Source organism: Lutra lutra, chromosome 7, assembly GCF_902655055.1.
Source record: "Lutra lutra chromosome 7, mLutLut1.2, whole genome shotgun sequence".
Taxonomy (NCBI): Eukaryota; Metazoa; Chordata; class Mammalia; order Carnivora; family Mustelidae; genus Lutra; species Lutra lutra.
In genome coordinates, this window is record NC_062284.1 from 147,696,081 (window position 1) to 147,717,066 (window position 20,986).

The window sequence follows — 20,986 nt, forward strand, 5'->3', positions numbered from 1 at the left end:
GTGTGGGAGGTTAGGTGAGTCTCCTCGTGGGTATTATGGAGGGCACGTATTGCATGGATCACTGGGTGTGGTGCATAAACAATGAATCTTGGAACACTGAAAATAATTAAAATTAAAAACATTGAAAAATATTTAAAAATATATATATATATATATAAAATATAGAGAGAGTAGAAAATTAAAAAGAGGCAAGTAAAAGTGGATGTAATTTTCATTTTGGGCAAAAGAGAGTGCTTCTTTTGTTCCTGGGTGAATTTTGATCTGTATTTTAGAGGACACTAAATCTCAAAATCACTAGAAAATTAAAAGATTGATATATAAGAAGGTAAAACTGAGTAGAGTGAACAACTTGCTAAAATAAAGCATATACCTGTTAAAAATATAGGTTTGTAAAAATACAAGTTAAAAATGGCCTATGAAGAAATGAGCTGGTATAATAGACATCTTGTCAAACACAGCCAATTTTTTTAGAATCCAAATATATATCCTTACATCTCAGGTTGATTTCATGGATGTTCAAAATAGTTTATAGATACGCAGCTAAATTCAAGGGACCTACTTCAACTGGGTCCCCTACACCTCCACCATCTTGCCTCGATCTCCCTGTTCCTGATTGATTTTTGGCATATGTTAGAAGACACTATATTTGAAAATGTTAAGGAAATCAGAACTTATTTTATATATAAATTGAATAGAGGGAAAATGGGATTATGTGGGGGCATAAATCTATAAAATGAATATTTGAAATTTAGAAACTGAAGTTATGAAATAAGACTGTTTAAAATGGGAGCAGGGTAAAAAGAAAAAGCAAGGAACAGAAAAAAGAAAAAAGAAATGTAAAATTTTATCCGAGTATAAGCAAGTCATGAGGGAACACTTGGAGCTCCCTATGTAATTTCCCCCTGGTGCTGGAGTTTCACGTTCCTGTGTGAAATAACCTTATCCTTCACCTGTTCTTCCAGTCTGACTTCTGGGGGAGGAGCCTGCTGCTTGGCTTCTCAGGCATCTTTGCGCTGGTGGAGTTGCCCTACTCTTGTCAGGGTCATTGGCTAAATGGGAGCCGACCCTGTGTCTAGTTCTTTTTCCCGGGTGGATTTCTGCTTCTCCTCAGAGGGTCAGAGCAAACATGGCAAACATGTGGGAATCTCCAGCCCAGAGCCACAATGTGGTGGACCGGACCCTCACCACCACCTCAGGTCAATCCACCTCCACTTCTATGTGTACCCAAATCCCCAGATATGCATTATTTTTTTTAAAGATTTTATTTATTTATTTGACAGAGAGAGATCACAAGTAGGCAGAGAGGCAGGCAGAGAGAGAGGAAGGGAAGCAGGCTCCCTGCTGAGCAGAGAGCCTGATGCGGGACTTGATCCCAGGACCCCGAGATCATGACCTGAGCCGAAGGCAGCGGCTTAACCCACTGAGCCACCCAGGCGCCCCCAGATGTGCATTATTGATGCCCACTGCAATTCTCTGGGGAAAGTTCCATGGACCCATGAGTGTCTCTGTGCTTTCTGACTTTGCAACTGTTAGCGTGTGTGGACTCGTGAGTGCACCCTCTTCTGCACCTCCAGGTCATGCTGAGTGCTGACCCAGTGTCCTGTCAGGTGTCACATCACTCTGGTGAGCTGTTGCTCAGTTGAGAATGTAGCCACTTTGTGCACCAAACCATGGACTCACACATGCACCCTCTTGCATGGCTCCCAGTTCACGGCCAGGTGCCACTCCAGTGTCCTTTCATGGGCCACACCGCCCTGAGAGCTGTTGCCCTGCTGTGGTCATAAATCATTTTATATCTCCCCTGGGATGTTAGTTTGAACACAAATTTTGAGTACAACTTCAGGATTTGGATTGGGAAATGTTTCTCCTAGAATTCTAGCTTTAATTATTTATTTTCTCCCAACATTATCTCTTTAAAATCCTTTTTAAAATTATGTTCAGTTAGTCACCATATAGTACATCACTAGTTTTTAATGTAGTGTTCAACAACTCATTATCTGCATATAACACCCAGTGCTCACCCATCATGTGTCCTCACTGCCCATCGCCGAGTTTCCCCATTCCGTCCCTCTTACCCTTCCAAAACCCTATTTGTTCCACAGAGAAACATTTTGATTTCTGATATTATTTATTTCGGGTTTTCTCTTTTCCTTTTGATAAACCTAAGCAGAAGTTTCTCAATTTTATTTTGTTTTATTTTATTTTATTTTGTTTTTTGTTTTTTAAATTTTTATTTTTAAAATTTAATTTTCTTTTTTTTTTCAGCATAACAGTATTCATTATTTTTGCACAACACCCAGTGCTCCATGCAATCCGTGCCCTCTACAATACCCACCACCTGATGACCCCAACCTCTCACCCCCCACCCCTTCAAAATTCTCAGATCGTTTTTCAGAGTCCATAGTCTCTCATGGTTCACCTCACCTTCCAATTTCCCCGAACTCCCTTCTCCTCTCCATCTCCCCTTGTCCTCCATGGTATTTGTTATGCTCCACAAATAAGTGAAACCATATGATAATTGACTCTCTCTGCTTGACTTACTTCACTCAGCATAATCTCTTCCAGTCCCGTCCATGTTGCTACAAAACTTGGGTATTCATCCTTTCTTTCTTTCTTTTTCTTTTTTTTTTTTACAGCTTTATAAACATATATTTTTATCCCCAGGGGTACAGGTCTGCGAATCGCCAGGTTTACACACTTCACAGCATTCACCATAGCACATACCCTCCCCAATATCCATAACCCCATCCCCTGTCTCCAAACCCCCCTCCCCCCATCAACCCTCAGTTTGTTTTGTGAGATTAAGGGACACTTATGGTTTGTCTCCCTCCCAATCCCATCTTGTTTCATTTATTCTTCTCCTACACCCTTAACCCCCCATGTTGCATCTCCTCTCCCTCATATCAGGGAGATCATATGATAGTTGTCTTTCTCCGATTGACTTATTTCGCTAAGCATGATACCCTCTAGTTCCATCCACGTCGTCACAAATGGCAAGATATCATTTCTTTTGATGGCTGCATAGTATTCCATTGTGTGTATATACCACATCTTTATCCATTCGTCTGTAGATGGACATCTAGGTTCTTTCCATAGTTTGGCTATTGTAGACATTGCTGCTATAAACATTCGGGTGCATGTGCCCCTTCGGATCACTACGTTTGTATCTTTAGGGTAAATAATCAGCAGTGCAATTGCAGGGTCATAGGGTAGTTCTATTTTCAACATTTTGAGGAACCTCCATGCTGTTTTCCAGAGTGGTTGCACCAGCTTGCATTCCCACCAACAGTGTAGGAGGGTTCCCCTTTCTCCGCATCCTTGCCAGCATCTGTCATTTCCTGACTTGTTCATTTTAGCCATTCTGACTGGTGTGAGGTGATATCTCATGGTGGTTTTGATTTGTATTTCCCTGATGCCGAGTGATATGGAGCACTTTTTCATGTGTCTGTTGGCCATCTGGATGTCTTCTTTGCAGAAATGTCCGTTCATGTCCTCTGCCCATTTCTTGATTGGATTATTTGTTCTTTGGGTGTTGAGTTTGCTAAGTTCTTTATAGATTTTGGACACTAGCCCTTTATCTGATATGTCATTTGCAAATATCTTCTCCCATTCTGTCAGTTGTCTTTTGGTTTTGTTCACTGTTTCCTTTGCTGTGCAAAAGCTTTTGATCTTGATAAAATCCCAAAAGTTCATTTTTGCCCTTGCTTCCCTTGCCTTTGGTGATGTTCCTAGGAAGATGTTGCTGCGGCTGACGTCGAAGAGGTTGCTGCCTGTGTTCTCCTCGAGGATTTTGATGGATTCCTTTCTCACATTGAGATCCTTCATCCATTTTGAGTCTATTTTCGTGTGTGGTGTAAGGAAATGATCCAATTTCATTTTTCTGCATGTGGCTGTCCAATTTCATACTCAAAGGAACTGTCCAACAAGAAGATCTAAAAATTTTAAATATCTATGCCCCTAACGTGGGAGCAGCCAACTATATAAACCAATTAATAACAAAATCAAAGAAACACATCGACAAGGATACAATAATAGTAGGGGATTTTAACACTCCCCTCACTGAAATGGACAGATCATCCAAACAAAAGATCAACAAGGAAATCAAGGCCTTAAATGACACACTGGACCAGATGGACATCACAGATATATTCAGAACATTTCATCCCAAAGCAACAGAATACACATTCTTCTCTAGTGCACATGGAACATTCTCCAGAATAGATCACATTCTTGGTCCTAAATCAAGTCTCAACCGGTATCAAAAGATTGGGATCATTCCCTGCATATTTTCAGACCACAATGCTCTGAAGCTAGAACTCAATCACAAGAGGAAATTTGGAAAGAACCCAAACACATGCAGACTAAACAGCATCCTTCTAAAGAATGAATGGGTCAACCAGGAAATTGAAGAAGAATAGAAAAAAATTATGGAAACAAATGATAATGAAAACACAACGGTTCAGAATCTGTGGGACACAACAAAGGCAGTCCTGAGAGGAAAATATATAGCGGTACAAGCCTTTCTCAAGAAACAAGAAAGGTCTCAGGTACGCAACCTAACCCTACACCTAAAGGAGCTGGAGAAAGAACAAGAAAGAAACCCTAAACCCAGCAGGAGAAGAGAAATCATAAAGATCAGAGCAGAAATCAATGAAATAGAAACCAAAACAACAGTAGAACAAATCAACGAAACTAGGAGCTGGTTCTTTGAAAGAATAAGATTGATAAACCCCTGGCCAGACTTATCAAAAAGAAAAGAGAAAGGACCCAAATAAATAAAATCATGAATGAAAGAGGAGAGATCACAATGAACACCAAAGAAATACAGACAATTATAAGAACATACTATGAGCAACTCTACGCCAACAAATTTGACAATCTGGAAGAAATGGATGCATTCCTAGAGACATATAAACTACCACAACTGAACCAGGAAAAAATAGAAAGCCTGAACAGACCCATAACCAGTAAGGAGATTGAAACAGTCATCAAAAATCTCCAAACAAACAAAAGCACAGGGCCAGATGGCTTCCTGGGGGAATTCTACCAAACATTTAAAGAAGAACTAATTCCTATTCTCCTGAAACTGTTCCAAAAAATAGCAATAGAAGGAAAACTTCCAAAGTCATTTTATGAGGCCAGCATCACCTTGATCCCAAAACCAGACAAGGATCCCAACAAAAAAGAGAACTACAGACCAATATCCTTGATGAACACAGATGCAAAAATTCTCGCCAAAATACTAGCCAATAGGATTCAACAGTACATTAAAAGGATTATTCACCACGACCAAGTGGGATTTATTCCAGGGCTGCAAGGTTGGTTCAACATCTGCAAATCAATCAATGTGATACAACACATTAATAAAAGAAAGAACAAGAACCATATGATACTCTCCATAGATGCTGAAAAAGCATTTGACAAAGTACAGCATCCCTTCCTGATCAAAACTCTTCAAAGTGTAGGGATAGACGGCACATACCTCAATATTATCAAAGCCATCTATGAAAAACCCACCGCAAATATCATTCTCAATGGAGAGAAACTGAAAGCTTTTCCGCTAAGGTCAGGAACACGGCAGGGATGTCCGTTATCACCACTGCTATTCAACATAGTACTAGAAGTCCTAGCCTCAGCAATCAGACAACAAAAGGAAATTAAAGGCATCCAAATCGGCAAAGAAGCAGTCAAACTATCACTCTTCGCAGATGATATGATACTCTATGTGGAAAACCCAAAAGACTCCACTCCAAAACTGCTAGAACTTGTACAGGAATTCAGTAAAGTGTCAGGATATAAAATCAATGCACAGAAATCAGTTGCATTTCTCTACACCAACAACAAGACAGAAGAAAGAGAAATTAAGGAGTCCATCCCATTTACAATTGCACCCAAAACTATAAGATACCTAGGAATAAACCTAACCAAAGAGACTAAGAATCTATACTCAGAAAAGTATAAAGTACTCATGAAAGAAATTGAGGAAGACACAAAGAAATGGAAAAATGTTCCATGCTCCTGGATTGGAAGAATAAATATTGTGAAAATGTCTATGCTACCTAAAGCAATCTACACATTTAATGCAATTCCTATCAAAGTACCATCCATTTTTTTCAAAGAAATGGAACAAATAATCCTAAAATTTATATGGAACCTGAAAAGACCTCGAATAGCCAAAGCAATATTGAAAAAGAAAGCCAAAGTTGGTGGCATCACAATTCCGGACTTCAAGCTCTAGTACAAAGCCGTCATCATCAAGAGTGCATGGTACTGGCACAAAAACAGACACATAGATCAATGGAACAGAATAGAGAGCCCAGAAATGGACCCTCAACTCTATGGTCAACTCATCTTCGACAAAGCAGGAAAGAATGTCCAATGGAAAAAAGACAGCCTCTTCAATCAATTTTATTTTTTTTCCAAAAAACCAGACCTTGATTTTTTGTTCTGCTCTGTTTGTTTTTTGTTTTCTTTTGTTTTTATATCATTTATTACTGCTCTAATGTTTACCATATCCTTCCTTCTCCTTTATTTGGCTTTAGTAATCACGTTAGAGTGTTTCTTTCAGCTTTTTCTTGCTTCTTGAGGTCTTCCTGTATGCTGTGTATTTTTGTCTTAGGACCACCTTTGCCTCAGAAAAATTAGGGCAAAGTGAAAAAGGTTTCATACTTCTGTGTGTGTGTGTGTGTGTGCATGTGTGTGTGTGCGTGTTTATGCATGTGTGTGTGTAATGTCCAGACTACAGATCACACCTTGAGGGGGTTCCACTGCTTTCCCATGTTGTCACTAACATTGATGCTGTGAGCATTGTTTAAGACAGTGACTCCCCAACCAACACCGTTTCTTCTTTTACTTTGGATTGTTGATGCCTCTGTAGCCTCATGTCCTGTATGCACTTTATGCTCCTTCTACCAAGTTTCCACATTGAGCTGGGTGGACCTTTGATGCACAGTGAGAGCAGCTGGGATTCCTGTAAGTGTTCAGTTGATGAACATCAGGATTTTTATAATTCATTGGCATTTAGGGACAGCAAAAAACGTGAGTGAGTCTGTATTTTGTCATTTTAGTATAATTGTTATGCCATTAGAACAAATTTTCAAAGTCAGCGAGTGAAGAGTTAAGCACAGAATCATGTGTGCAGAGAGGCTCCCTTGGGGAAAAAGCTTGAAGGCATGAATGCCAAAGACCCTGACAGGAAACCTGCCCATATCCTCCAGCTGTGCCTGCTCCTGTGGCTTAAAGACAGAATTGGAGAGAGGTGTGCACCCCCTGGTGGCCAGATCCCGTCCTACAGGGAGGTTTGTGTCTGGGCTCACACTGATGTCCCCTCACTGTGTCCTTCGCACAGTAATACAGGGCCGTGTCCTCGTCTCTCAGGCTGTTCATCTGCAGATACAGCGTGTTCTTGCCGTTGTCTCTGGAGATGGTGAATCGGCCCTTCACAGAGTCTGCGTAGTATGTGCTACTTCCACCACTGCTAATAGCTGCGACCCACTGCAGCCCCTTCCCTGGAGCCTGGCGGACCCAACTCATGCCATAGCTAGGGAAGTTGAATCCAGAGGCTGCACAGGAGAGTCTCAGGGACCCCCCAGGCTTCACCAGGTCTCCCCCAGACTCCACCAGCTGCGCCTCACCCTGGACACCTGCAGACACAAGACATCCCGGTCAGGAAACTGTCACACATCCATGGTTTCTTTCATTCATATCCACTCACGTCCTCAACGTCTCTTGTTCACCATGAATTACCTTTTAAAAGAGCAACAAGGAAAACCCAGCCAAGCACAAACTCCATTGTGAGTTGTCTGTGTCCTGTCCTGAGTACTGACTGGAACACCTGGATCCTGGTGCTGGGGCTCCTCTCCCAGCTGCAGAGTCAGGTTTGGGCTGTTTTTAACCAGCAGATGGAGGGCCCTATTTGCATGTTCTCTGACTATATATTCAGCTTGGGATCTACGTGACCATAGAGGGCAATGGCCAGAAGAGATGTGACTGCCTTTGTTTTGTTTGTTTTGACCACTGTAGAAAAAAAATATGATTTTCATTATATAACTTTCCAGAGTATTTACTTGGGCATGTGCTACTTTGTTTTTACATATTCACACGAATGTTGTGGAATTGATGTCATGTTATGCCATAATGAAATGTAAACCTACACCCAGAATTTTAGAGGGTTTTGTGAGGTGTCCAAGAGCACACACAGGTTGAGAGTGAGCCCCAGTATGTGGCCCTGTGCTCATCCCCATAGGACACACTGTCCCCTGAACCACCTGGAGGACAGAGTGGGCAGGCTGGTGAGGAATGTGGAACCCCTCCTGTAATGCAGACAGGATGATTTTACGTCCTCTCTATGTTGCCCTGAAATATAGAGAGCATCGGGTTTGTGTAGGTGTATTTTCTAACATTTCAATGTCTCTATGTTACTCCCAAGTCATCTCTGGGATTATTTGTAAGAATTTTGGTGAGTGTGCTTGACTCGGAATGAACGGCATACAGGCAGAGTGTGTGATAGGATAAACATGGGTGTCAGAATCAACATTATCCATAGTGAACAAATCAATTCTCCATAAAACTTCCTGTATATTTTCTGGAATTCCTCCTTCCTCTTCCCTTCTTCACCCGTTGACACATAACTATGGGATTTTCTCATGTTAGTTAGACTAGTTTTAATTTTGAAGAATTTATATTGTATGTAATTTTAATTGTAGGATTTTTTTTTTTTTGCTCTGCACAAATCCTTGAAAATTCAAGCATGTTGCTGTCTGTATCAAGAATCATTTATTTTAATGTTTGGCAGTTACCCAAGGAGTGAACATAGCATAATTTTATTTTATTGAAATTTTTTTGTTTTTTAAATTATTTTTATTAACATTTATTGTTTGCCCCAGGGCAGCATAGCACATACCCTCTCCAATGTCCATAAGTCAACCACCCTCTCCCAACTCCCACACCCCCCCCAGCAACCCTCAGTTTGTTTTGTGTGATTAAGAGTCCCTTATGGTTTGTCTCCCTCCTCATCCTACATTGTTTCATTTTTTTCCCTCCCTACTCCCAACGACCCCCGTCCTGTCTTTCAAATTCCTCATATCAGGGAGATCATATGATAATTGTCTTTCTCTGAGTGACTGATTTCACTCAGCATAATACCTTCTAGTCTCATCAACATTATTGCAAATGGCAAGATTTCATTTCTTTTGATGGCTGCATAGTATTCCGTTGTGTATATACACCACATCTCCTTTATCCATTCATCTGTTGATGGACATCTAGGTTCTTCCCATAGTTTGGTTATTGTGGACATTGCTGCTATAAACATTTGAGTGCCCATGCAGCTTCAGGTCATTGTATTTGTATCTTTAGGGTAAATACCCAGTAGTGTGATTGGTGAGTCATAGGGTAGTAGTACGATTGCTAGCTTGTAGTAGCTCTATTTCCAACTTTTTGAGAAACCTCCATGCTGTTTTCCAGAGTGGCTGCACAGCTTGCATTCCCACCAACAGTGTAGGAGGTTTCCCTTTTCTCCACATCCTTGCCAACATCTGTGGTTTCCTGACTTGTTAATTTTAGCCATTCTGACTGGTGTGAGGTGATATCTCATTGTGGTTTTGATTTGTATTTCCCTGATGCTGAGTGATGTGGAGCACTTTGCCATTTGACTGTTGGCCATCTGGATGTCTTCTTTGCAGAAATGTCTGTTCATGTCTTCTGTCCATATCTTGATTGGATTATTTGTTCTTTGGGTGTTGAGTTTGATAACTTCTTTATAGATTTTGAATACTAGCCCTTTATCCGATATGTTATTTGTAAGTATCATCTCCCATTCTGTCAATTGTCTCTTGGTTTTGTTAACTGTTTCCTTTCCTATGCCAAAGGTTTGATCTTGATGAAATCCCAATAACTCAGTTTTGCCCTTGTTTCCCTTGCCTTTGCCAATGTTTCTAGGATGACGTTGCTGTGGCTGAGGTTGAAGAGGTTGCTGCCTGTGTTCTCCTCAAGGATTTTGATGGATTTCTGCCTCACACTGAGGTCTTTCATCTTCTTTGAGACTATTTTTGTGTGTGGTGTAAGGAAATGGTCCAGTTTCATTCCTCTGTATGTGGCTGTCCCATTTTTTTGTATTTTAATTATTTATTTATTCAAAACTTTTCAATTTTATTTTATAGATTACATCTGTGGCAGAGAGTTTTACCTCTGGATTTTTCTTCTGCTTTGGCTTCCTCTCTCTAGTCATTTTGCCCAGAGAAGTGTGGGTGAGTGAGTGAACAAAAGCACAAATATGAACCCAAATGCAAGCAAAATACACAGTAGAGAAGTCTGAAGAGGTCAGAACCAAATAAGCAAAAATGCTGGGTGTGGAAGCGAGAATATAATCTTCCGGGTGGACAAAACAGGGGGATCCACTTGGTCCTGTGAATATTTTGGTCTGCGTGTTAGAAGAAACTAAATCCCAAAATTGTAAGGAAAGCAAAACTTATATATATACAAAATAATTGAGTACAGTGAGAGTAAGCAAAAAATGAAGAATATACATATAAAAAGTACATGTTCAAATTCTAGTTAAAAAAGACTTTAAAACAGAGTTGTTAAAATAACAAAGTCATTGAAAAGAAAAAAAAAGAGAAAAGAAAAAGAAAATTTTCAACTGAAATAGCAATGAATCATGAGAAACAACCTCACATTCTTTGTAGTATTTTCCCCTAGAGCTGGAGTTGTGCAGTGCTGAGTGCTCTGTACACGTGGTATTCCGTGTTCTTCCAGCTGTTCTCGGGGAGGGGCCTGATGCACTGATTCTCAGATATCTCTGTGTCAGTGGTGTTGTACCACCCATTGCCAGGGGTCAGGGTCAGTGTAAACAGTTTCTAGTTTTTCTATGTGGCTTTTCTTCCCTGAAGGCATTTGAGTCTCTTTAGAGGATGAGAATAAAAATAACCATATGATGCTCTCCAGCCCGGGAGCTGAATGATCCCAGCTCCTTTCTACAGTTAACACTCAGGAATAAGAAGTCTTCCCTTTTGTATGTGCCACTGTCTAGACTCCTGTGGTGTGCACCTGTACCAGTCCTCATGGGTAGGTGGAGGGTTGTGGCTTTCTGTCCTCAAGATTCCCCATGGAGTGTGGTCACCTGGTCACGTGCACTCCTGAGCCTCCCCTCCTGTGGGATGGCGGTGGGCCACCACTGTCTTTGGCGTTTGCAACATCCCTCCCCCACACTGAGATCTGTCACCCAGAGCCGCCAGGGCTCTGGGTTTATAGCAAACTGAGCTGAGAGACCCTCCCAAGTTCTCAGACCATAACCAGTTTCCCCTGCTCCAATGATGAGGAACACTGAAGATTCAGGCATTCCCATTTTGTCTGTGTCTCCATGATCCTGAGACCACAAGTCCCACCTAAAATTCTGACACTCCTTCACCAAAGAGCATGTTTCAAGCAGGAATTTCTCTCACTGGAGCAGATATCTAAAGGTTCTGGCTTTGCCATCAGGGGCTATATCACTTATGTTGACTGGCTTTCTGAAGTTCCCTCCCCCATTGTTTATCTTCTGATATATCTCCTTTGTTTCACTTCTTGGCCCTCCTTCCTTGAAAAAAGTGGTTCTTTTTCCATTTATAGAATTCCAGCATTTTTTTCCATACCTCTCAGTTTGAACTCATAGAAGTGCTGAGTGATTGGATAGTTATGTAGCCAAATCCAGGGAAGCAGATGAAACGAAGTCTCCGACTCTTTTACCATCTTGCTTGATCAGTGCATTTAAGAAATCTTAATTGTACATCGTAATAGCTCAGTTACAGTTTATTGAGGAGAAGAGTAAACATCACTCAAGAGCCTCACCTAATCCTCTGGAAAGGAGTTTCACGTTTTTGTTTATATGCAGGATCTTTATTTCATATAAGGTGAAATTATGACCGTGTTATTTTCTCTATATTCAGAATGAGTTTGATATAAGAAGATGCATACTGATGCCCACATTTATAGAAGGTCGATGTGTGATGGCAAAGTCTATGTGTCAAAGTGACTGGGTCATGGCTGCCCAGATTAAACATTCCTTCTGTGGGTGCCTATAATGCTGTTCCAGAAGAGATTGGTATTTGCAGCCATGGTCTCTGGGCCAGTGGGCATCATCCAATCCATTAAGGTTCTGAATAGAATGAAATGCAGAGAGAGGAATTCCCTCATTCTTCTTTCCTGTATGCTTGATCTGGAACAGGAACAGTCCTGTCCTTCTGCCTCTGGAGACAATTACTCTTTCATATCTCCAGGTTCTCCAACTTATGCTATTTCAGGAAAGCTAATTAGACCAATGCAGCCCTTTCCTTGGAGCTTCTCAGATCCAGCTCATCCTGCAGATACTGAAGGTGAACTCTCAGGTTACACAAGAAAGTTTCAGGGACTCTAAGGATTTCACAAGGTCTCCCCCAGACTCCACCAACTGCACTTCACATGGACACCTGCAGACACAATATCTTCACTGTTTCCCTCACCCATATCCAGTCACATACTCAATGTCTCTTGTTCAACATAAATTAGCTTTTAAAATGTTAACTAGTGAAACTCAGCCAAGCACAAATTCCATAGTGAGTTGTTTGTGTACTGTCTTGATCACTGCATAGGATCACCTTGGATTCCTGGGCCTGGGGCTCCTCTCTCATTTCTAGGGTCAGGGCTGGAATGCTTTAATCAGCAGAAGGAGGGCCCTATTTGCATGTCCTCTGCCTATACAGCTAGCTTGGGATCTGTGTTTACAGAGTGGGCAGTGACCAGATCAGATGTGATTGCTTTTGACTCGGTGGTATTGAAAACATTTGCAAAATAGGATTTTTGATTAATGATTTTCCAGAGTACACACTTGGGGTTCATGTGCTATGTAGTTTTTACAGATTCACACAAATCTTGGGGCATAGACATCATGTTACCACAGAAGGAGATGTGAACCTACATCCAGAATTGTAGAGGGTTTGTGAGACGTCCAAGAGCAGATATGGTGTGAGAATGAGCCTCAGGATGTATACCTGTGCTCCTCCCCATGGGACCACCCCCCTGCCTTTCTGAACCGCTTGCAGAACAGAAAGGGCAAGCTCATGCGGAATGTGGAACTCATCCTGTATGGGGACAGGTTCGTTTTGCTTACTCTAGAGTTTCCCTGAAATACAGAGTGAATCAGGCTTCTGAGGTGTGTTTTCAAGTCTCTGACATTGCACTATCTCTGCCTTCCTCCTGAGTCATCTCTGGGATTATCTATAATAGCTGTGGTGTGTGTATTTGACACAGGATGAAGTTCACATGTGTGGAGTGTGTGATATGGGAACCACTGGGTCAGAGTCAACATTCTCAAGAGTGAGGAGGTCACGTCCCCTTTGATTTTCCTGTATCTTACCTGGAATGCCTCCTCCTTCTTCTTCCTTTCTTCTCCCTGTCCCCACATAAGTATTGATCTTTCTCATGTTACCTTACACTAGGTTCAATTTTCTAGAATGTAAAATGTTAGTTTTACTGTAGGTCCTTTGATTTTTAGGGCTTATTTTTCTCAGCATCAATCCTTGGGAATATATCCATGTGGTTATGTGTAGCAAAAATCATCAGTTTATTTATTGACAGAATTTCAGACTATGAACACAGGATAACTTTATTTTTTCAGTAGTTTTTTTAGGATTGGGATCATTTCCAGTTTCAGGTACTTCAATAAAGTTGCTTCCTAGCCTAGACTTGAAGGTGTAGTGTTCAGAGAATGTGTTATTTATCTATAACACTTTCCACAACAACAACTAACTGGAAGTGGTGTGGAGGTGCACATTTGCATCAATGTGGGAGTTTATCCGACTTGGTAGGGTTTTCTTATTATGTAATTGATCTTTTTTTTTAAATTAAATTAAAAATTTCAGTGTTCCAGAATTCACTGTTTATGCATCACACCCATCGCTCCATGCAATATGTGCCCTCCTTAATGCCCAGCATTAGAAGCACATAACCTCTCACCCCCTCCATTCCCAAACCCTCAGTTTGTTTCTCAGAATCCACAGTCTTTCATGGTTCATGTTCCACTCAGATTTTCCCGAATTAACTTTTCCTTTCCTTTTCCTTTCCATCTCCTAATGACCTCCAAGTTGTTCCTTATGTTCCAAAAATAAGTGAAACCATATGATAATTAACTCTCTCTGCTTGAGTTATTTCACTCAACATAATCTCCTCCAGTCCTTCCATGTTAATACAAAAGTTGGGTATTCATCCTTTCTGATGGAGGCATAATAGTCCATAGTATATGTGGGCCACATCATCTTTATCCATTTATCTGTTGAATGGCATGTCGGTCCTTTCCACGGTTTGGCAACTGTGGCCATTGCTGCTGTGAACATTGGGGTTATGTAGTTTTTTTTTTTTTTTTTTTTTTTTTTGAAGCTCAGTTTCACAGATGGGAATTAGTGTTTATTTATTTATTCATTTCCTTCAGAGGGTTATGCTTAAGTATTAGTGTTAGAGTTAGGTTTAGATTTCAGGATTAGGGGTTAGGGACTAAGTGTTAGGGCTCAGTGCAAGTGATAGAAGCACTCATGTCCTAGAGACAGAGAGGACCTCTCTTAAGATCAAGGAAAATAAACCAATGCCACGGCACGTACTAATAAATTATGCAAATCTTAAAAGAAAGGAAACCATCTTAAGGGCAGTTATGGTGAAGAGATTCCTTATGCACAGAACGAGGAAAATCAGAATAATGTCAGATCTGTCCACAGAGTCCTGGCAAACCAGAAAGCGCTGGTAGGATATATTCAGGGCATAAATTTGAAGAATATGCAGCCAAGAATACTTTACCTTGCAAGGTTCTCACCTAGAATGGATGGAGAGTCAAGGAACTTCCAAGACTGACAGAGATTGAAAGAATATGTAACCACTAAGCTGGAACCTCAGGAAATAATAAGGGGGGGGTGTCCATAATATGAGAAAGATGCCAAGAGTGTTGTAGAACAGAAATTTACAGAGATAATCTACAAAAACAAGGCCATCGCAGGCAACATGATGAGAATAAAATTATATCTTTCAATAATCACTCTCAACATGAATGTCTTAAATGCTCCCATAAAATGGCACAGGGTTGCAGATTAGATAAGAAGATGGGACCTATCCACATGCTGTCTCAAGAGACTCATTCTGAACCTAAACATACATCCAGTCTAAATGTGAAGAGATGGAGAGCCACCTTTCATGACAATGACTGCAAAGAAAGCTGGGGTAGCCCTTCTTATATCAGACAAATTATTTTAAGCTAGACTGTAATAATAGATGCAGAGGGACACTACATTGTGCTAAAAGTGTCTACCCACCAAGAAGATCTAACAATTGTAAATATCTATACCCCCAACACGGGAACAGTCAACAACATAAGCCAACTGTTTACAACAACAAAAAGACATATTGTTAGTAATACCCTAATTGTAGGAGACCTCAACACTCCAGTATCAACAAGTAGACTCATCATCTAAGCAGAAAATCAACAAACAAGAGCTTCGAATGACTCACTAGACCAGTTGGACCTCATAGATATACACAGAACATCCCTAAAACAACAGAATACTTATTCTTCTCAAGCACTCATGGATGTTTCTCCAGAATAGACAATATACTGGGTCACAAATGAGGTCTCAACGGACACCAAAAGACTGAGATTACTCCTTGCATATTCTCAGACCACAATGCTTTCAACAGGAACTCAAACACAAGGAAAATTTTGGAAGGAATTCAAAATCTTGGAAGCTAATGACCATCCTATTCAAGAATGTTTGGTTTAACAAGGAGGTCAAAGAAGAACTTAAACAATTAATGGAAACCAATTAGAATGAAAACACATCAGTCCAAAGCCTATGGGACATGGCAAAGGTGGTCCTAAGGGGGAAACACATAGCCATCTAAGCCTCACTCAAACACACACACAAAAAGTCCATAGTCTCTCATGGTTCACCACCCCTTCCAATTGCCCCCAACTCCCTTCTCCTCTCTAACTCCCCTTGTCCTTCATGTTATTTGTTATGCTCCACAAATAAGTGAAACCATATGATAATTGACTCTCTCTGCTTGACTTATTTCACTCAGCATCATCTCTTCCAGTCCCGTCCATGTTGCTACAAAAGTTGGGTATTCATCCTTTCTGATGGAGGCATCATACTCCATCATGTATATGGACCACATCTTCCTTATCCATTCGTCCATTGAAGGGCATCTTGGTTCTTTCCACAGTTTGGCGACCGTGGCCTTTGCTGCTATAAACATTGGGGTACAGATGGCCCTTCTTTTCACTACATTCCTATCTTTGGGGTAAATACCCAGTAGTGCAATTGCAGGGTCATAGGGAAGCTCTATTTTTAATTTCTTGAGGAATCTCCACACTGTTCTCCAAAGTGGCTGCACCAACTTGCATTCCCACCAACAGTGTAAGAGGGTTCTCCTTTCTCCACGTCCTCTCCAACACATGTTGTTTCCTGTCTTGGTAATTTTGGCCATTCTAACTGGTGTAAGGTGGTATCTCAATGTGGTTTTAATTTGAATCTCTCTGATGGGAGATGTTCAAAAAATGATGAACATTTTTTTTAAAGATTTTATTCATTTATTTGACAGACAGAAATCAGAAATCACAAGCAGGCAGAGAGGCAGGCAGGGAGAGAGGAAGGGAAGCAGACTCCCTGCTGAACAGAGGGCCAGATGTGGGGCTCAATCCCAGGACCCTGGGATCATGACCTGGGCCAAAGGCAGAGGCTTAACCCACCGAGCCACCCAGGTGCCCCATGATGAGCATTTTTTCATGTGTCTGATAGCCATTTGTATGTCTTCATTGGAGAAGTGTCTGTTCATGTCTTCTGCCCATTTTTTCACATGATTATCTGTTTTCTGTCTGTTGAGTTTGAGGAGTTCCTTATAGATCCTGGATATCAGCCTTTTGTCTGTACTGTAATTGCATATATGTTCTCCCATTCCTGGGTTGCCTCCGACCATTTCCTTTGCTGTGCAGAAGCTTTTGATTTTGATGAAGTCCCAAAAGTTCATTTTTGCTTTTATTTCCTTTGCCTTTGGAGACATATCGTGAACGAAGTAGCTGTAGATGATGTTGAAGAGGTTACAGCCTAGGATTCTGATGGATTCCTGTCTCACGTTGAGGTCTTTTATACATTTTGAGTTTATCTTTGTGTATGGTTTAAGGGAACGGTCGAGTTTCATTCTTCTACGTATAGCTGTCCATTTTCCCCAGCACCATTTATTAAAGAGACTGTCTTTCTTTCTCTGGATATTTTTTCCTGCTTTATCTAAGATTATTTGACCGTAGAGTTGAGGGTCCATATATGGGCACTCTAATCGGTTCCACTGGTCTATGTGTCTGTTTTTGTGCCAGTACCATGCTGTCTTGGTGATCACAGCTTTGTAGTGAAGCTTGAATCAGGCAACATATCATCCCAGTTCAGTTGTTCTGTTTCAATATTTCCTTAGCAGTTCGGGGTCTCTTCTGATTCCATACAAATTTTAGATTGTTTGCTCCGGCTCTTTGAAAATTGCAAGTGGAATTTTGATCGGAATGGCATTGAAAGTATAGATTGCTTTGGGCAGTATAGACATTTTCACAATGTTTATTCTTCTGATCCATGAGGTGGAATATTCTTCCATCTCTTCATGTCTTCTTCAATTTCTTTCATGTGTGTTCTGTAGTTCCTCCAGTACAGATCCTTTACCTCTTTGGTGAGGTTTATTCCCAGGTATCTTATGGTTCTTGGTGCTATAGTAAATGGAATCGATTCTCTAATTTCCATTTCTGTATTTTCATTGTTAGTGTATAAGAAAGCCACTGATTTCTGTACATTGACTTTGTATCCTGCCACGCTACTGAATTGCTCTATGAGTTTTAGTAGTTTGGGGGTGGAGTCTCTTGGGTTTTCCATATAAAGAATCATGTCATCTGCGAAGAGAGAGAGTTTGGCTTCTTCATTGCCAATTAGGATACCTTGTATTTCTCTTTGTTGTCTGATTGCTGTTGCTAGGACTTCTAATACTATGTTGAATAAGAGTGGTGATAGTGGGCATCCTTGGAAGGGGAGGTGTACCATGAGAGACTATGGACTCTGAAAAACTATCTGAGGGTTTTGAAGGGGCAGGCGGTGGGAGGTTGGGCAAACCAGATGATGGGTATTAGAGAGGCCATGGATTGCATGGAGCACTGGGTGTGGTGCAAAAACAAGGAATACTGTTATGCTGAAAAAAAAAAAACTAACAAACATCAAGAACTACAAAAAAATATTAAATTTTACTGGTAGTATGACATAAAAAAAAAAGAAGGAAAAAAAAGAAAAAGAAAAATCGTAAGTACACCAAACGTTTACACCTTAAGGAACTGGACAATCAAAAACAAATTAAGCCTAACCCATGCACTGGAAGGGGAACAATTAAGATTAGAGTAGAGGTCAATGAATTATAAACCAGAAATACAGTAGAATATATCAAAGAAAGTAGAAGCTGGTTCACTGAATGAATTAATTAATAAGGTCAATAAAACACTGGTCAGACTTATCCAAAGGTAAAGAGAAAGGACCCAAATTATTACATTATGAATGAAAGGGGGGATATCATAACTAACACCAAGAAAATAGAAAAAAATCAGCAGAACTTATTCTAAACAGCTATATGTCAATAAGGTAAGCAACCTAGAAGAAATGGTTGCATTCCTGGCAACCTATAAACTTCCAATACTGAAACAGGAAGAAATTGACAACATGAGTAGATCAATAACCAATCACAAGATTGCAGTAATGATCACAAACTTCCCAAAAACAGGAGTCCAAAACATGCTGCTTTCTGTGGGGAATTCTACCAAATATTCAAATAAGAAATAATACCTATTCTCCTGAACCTTTTTCAAAAAAATAGAGGTGGAAAAGTTCCAGAGTCATTCTATGAGGCCAGTATTACCTTGAGCCCCAAACCAGGCAAAGACCCCATCAAAGGGGAGAATTTCAGAACAATATCCTTAATGAATATAGATGCCAAGATTCTGAACAAGACCCTAGCTAATAACATACAGTCGTACATTAAAAGGATTACCCATGACAACTAGTGGGATTTTCCCTCAGCTGCAAGATCCATTCAACACTTGCAAATCAGTCGATGTGATAGAACAAATTAGTAAGAGAGGAGAGAACAACATGCTCCTCTCAATTGATGCAGAAAAAGCATTTGATAAAATACAACATCCTTTCCTGATTAAAACTCTTCAAGTGTAGGGATAGAGGGAACATTCCTCAATTTCATAAATTCCATCTATGAAAAACCCACATCAAATGTCATCCTCAATGGGGAAAAGCTGAGAAATTTCCCCTTAAGATCAGGAATATGACAAGGATGCCCCCTCTCTCCACTATTGTTCAACATAGTAGTAGAAGTCTAGCAACAGCGATCAGACAACAAAAAGAAATAAATATATGGTCAAAGAGTTAAGCTCTCTCTTTTTGCAGATGACATGATACTTTATGTGGAAAACCTGAAAGACTCTACCCCCAAACTGCTAGAACTCATACAGCAATTCAGTAATGTGGCAGGATACAACCCAATACACAGAAATCAGTTGCTTTTATACAAACTAACAATGAACCCATGGAAAAAGAAATTAGAGAATCAATTCTATTTACAATAGCACCAAAGATCATATGATACCTTGGTATAAACCTAACAAAAGAGGTAAATGCTCTGTACTTGAGGAACTACAGAACACTCATGAAAGAAATTGGAGAAGACATAAAAAGATAGAAAAACACTTCATGCTGATGGTTCAGAAGAATAAATATCATTGATATATCTATGTCATATAATATATCTATTATATATCCATATCATATAGTATATCTATGTCATAATATGCTGTCAAGAGCAACCTATACTTTCAATGCCATCCTGATCTAAATACCATCAGCATTTTTCAAAGTGCTGGGAATGATAACCCTAAAATTTACACAGAACCAGAAAAGATTCTGGTTCTGTGTAACAAAACAAAGCTGGGGGCATCACGTTGCCTGATTTCAAGCTTTACCACAAAGCTGTGATCACCAAGACAGTATGGTACTGGCACAAAAGCAGACACGTAGACCAGTGGAACAGAGTAGAGAGCCCAGATATGGACCCTCAACTCGATGGTCAAATAACCTTCAACAAAGCAGGAAAAAACATCCAGTGGAAAAGACAGTCTCTTCAGTAAGTGGTGCTGGGAAAACTAGACAGCTATGTGCAGAACAATGAAACTCGACCATTCTCTTACACTGTATACAGAGATAAGCTCAAAATGGATAAAAGATCTCAACGTGAGACAGGAATCTATCAAGATCCTAGAGGAGAACATGGGCAGTAACCTATTCGACATCAGCCACAGCAACTGCTTTCAAGATACACCTCCAAAGGCAAAGGAAGCAAAATTGAAAATGAACTTTTGGGACTTCATCAGGATCAAAAGCTTCTGCACAGCAAAGGAAACAGTCAACAAAACAAAGAGGCAACCGATGGAATGGGAGAAGATATTCGCAAATGACAGTACAGACAAAGGGCTGATATCCAATATCTATAGAGAACTCCTCAAACTCAACATACAGAAAAGAGATAATCATGTCAAAAAATGGGCAGAAGACATGAACAGACACTTTTGCAATGGAGACTTAAAAACGGCTATCAGACACATGAAAAAATGTTCATCATCACTAGCCATCAGGGAGATTCAAATAAAAACCACATTGAGATACCACCAGTCAGAATGCCCAAAATTAACAAGACAGTCAACAATGTGTGTTGCAGAGGATGTGGAGAAAGGGGAACCATCTCATACTGTTGGTGAGAATGCAAGTTGGTGCAGTCATTTTGAAAAACAGTGTGGAGATTCCTTAAGAAATTAAAAATAGAGCTTCCCTATGACCCTGCAATTGCACTACTGGGTATTTATCCCAAGGATACAGAGGTAGTGAACAGCAGGGCCTCCTGTACCCCT

At 40.4% G+C, this 20,986-nt stretch overlaps 2 gene segments (V, D, J or C); both read right to left on the minus strand.

Annotated features, from left to right (window-relative positions):
• LOC125104246 (immunoglobulin heavy variable 3-74-like) overlaps positions 1–20,986 on the minus strand; it is a 227,296-nt gene that overhangs the window by 20,664 nt on the left and 185,646 nt on the right.
• Positions 4,050–7,853, minus strand: LOC125104238 (immunoglobulin heavy variable 3-23-like). The segment is given in 3 exon segments: positions 4,050–4,059; positions 7,333–7,643; positions 7,747–7,853. Coding segments are annotated over 3 exon segments (360 nt in total).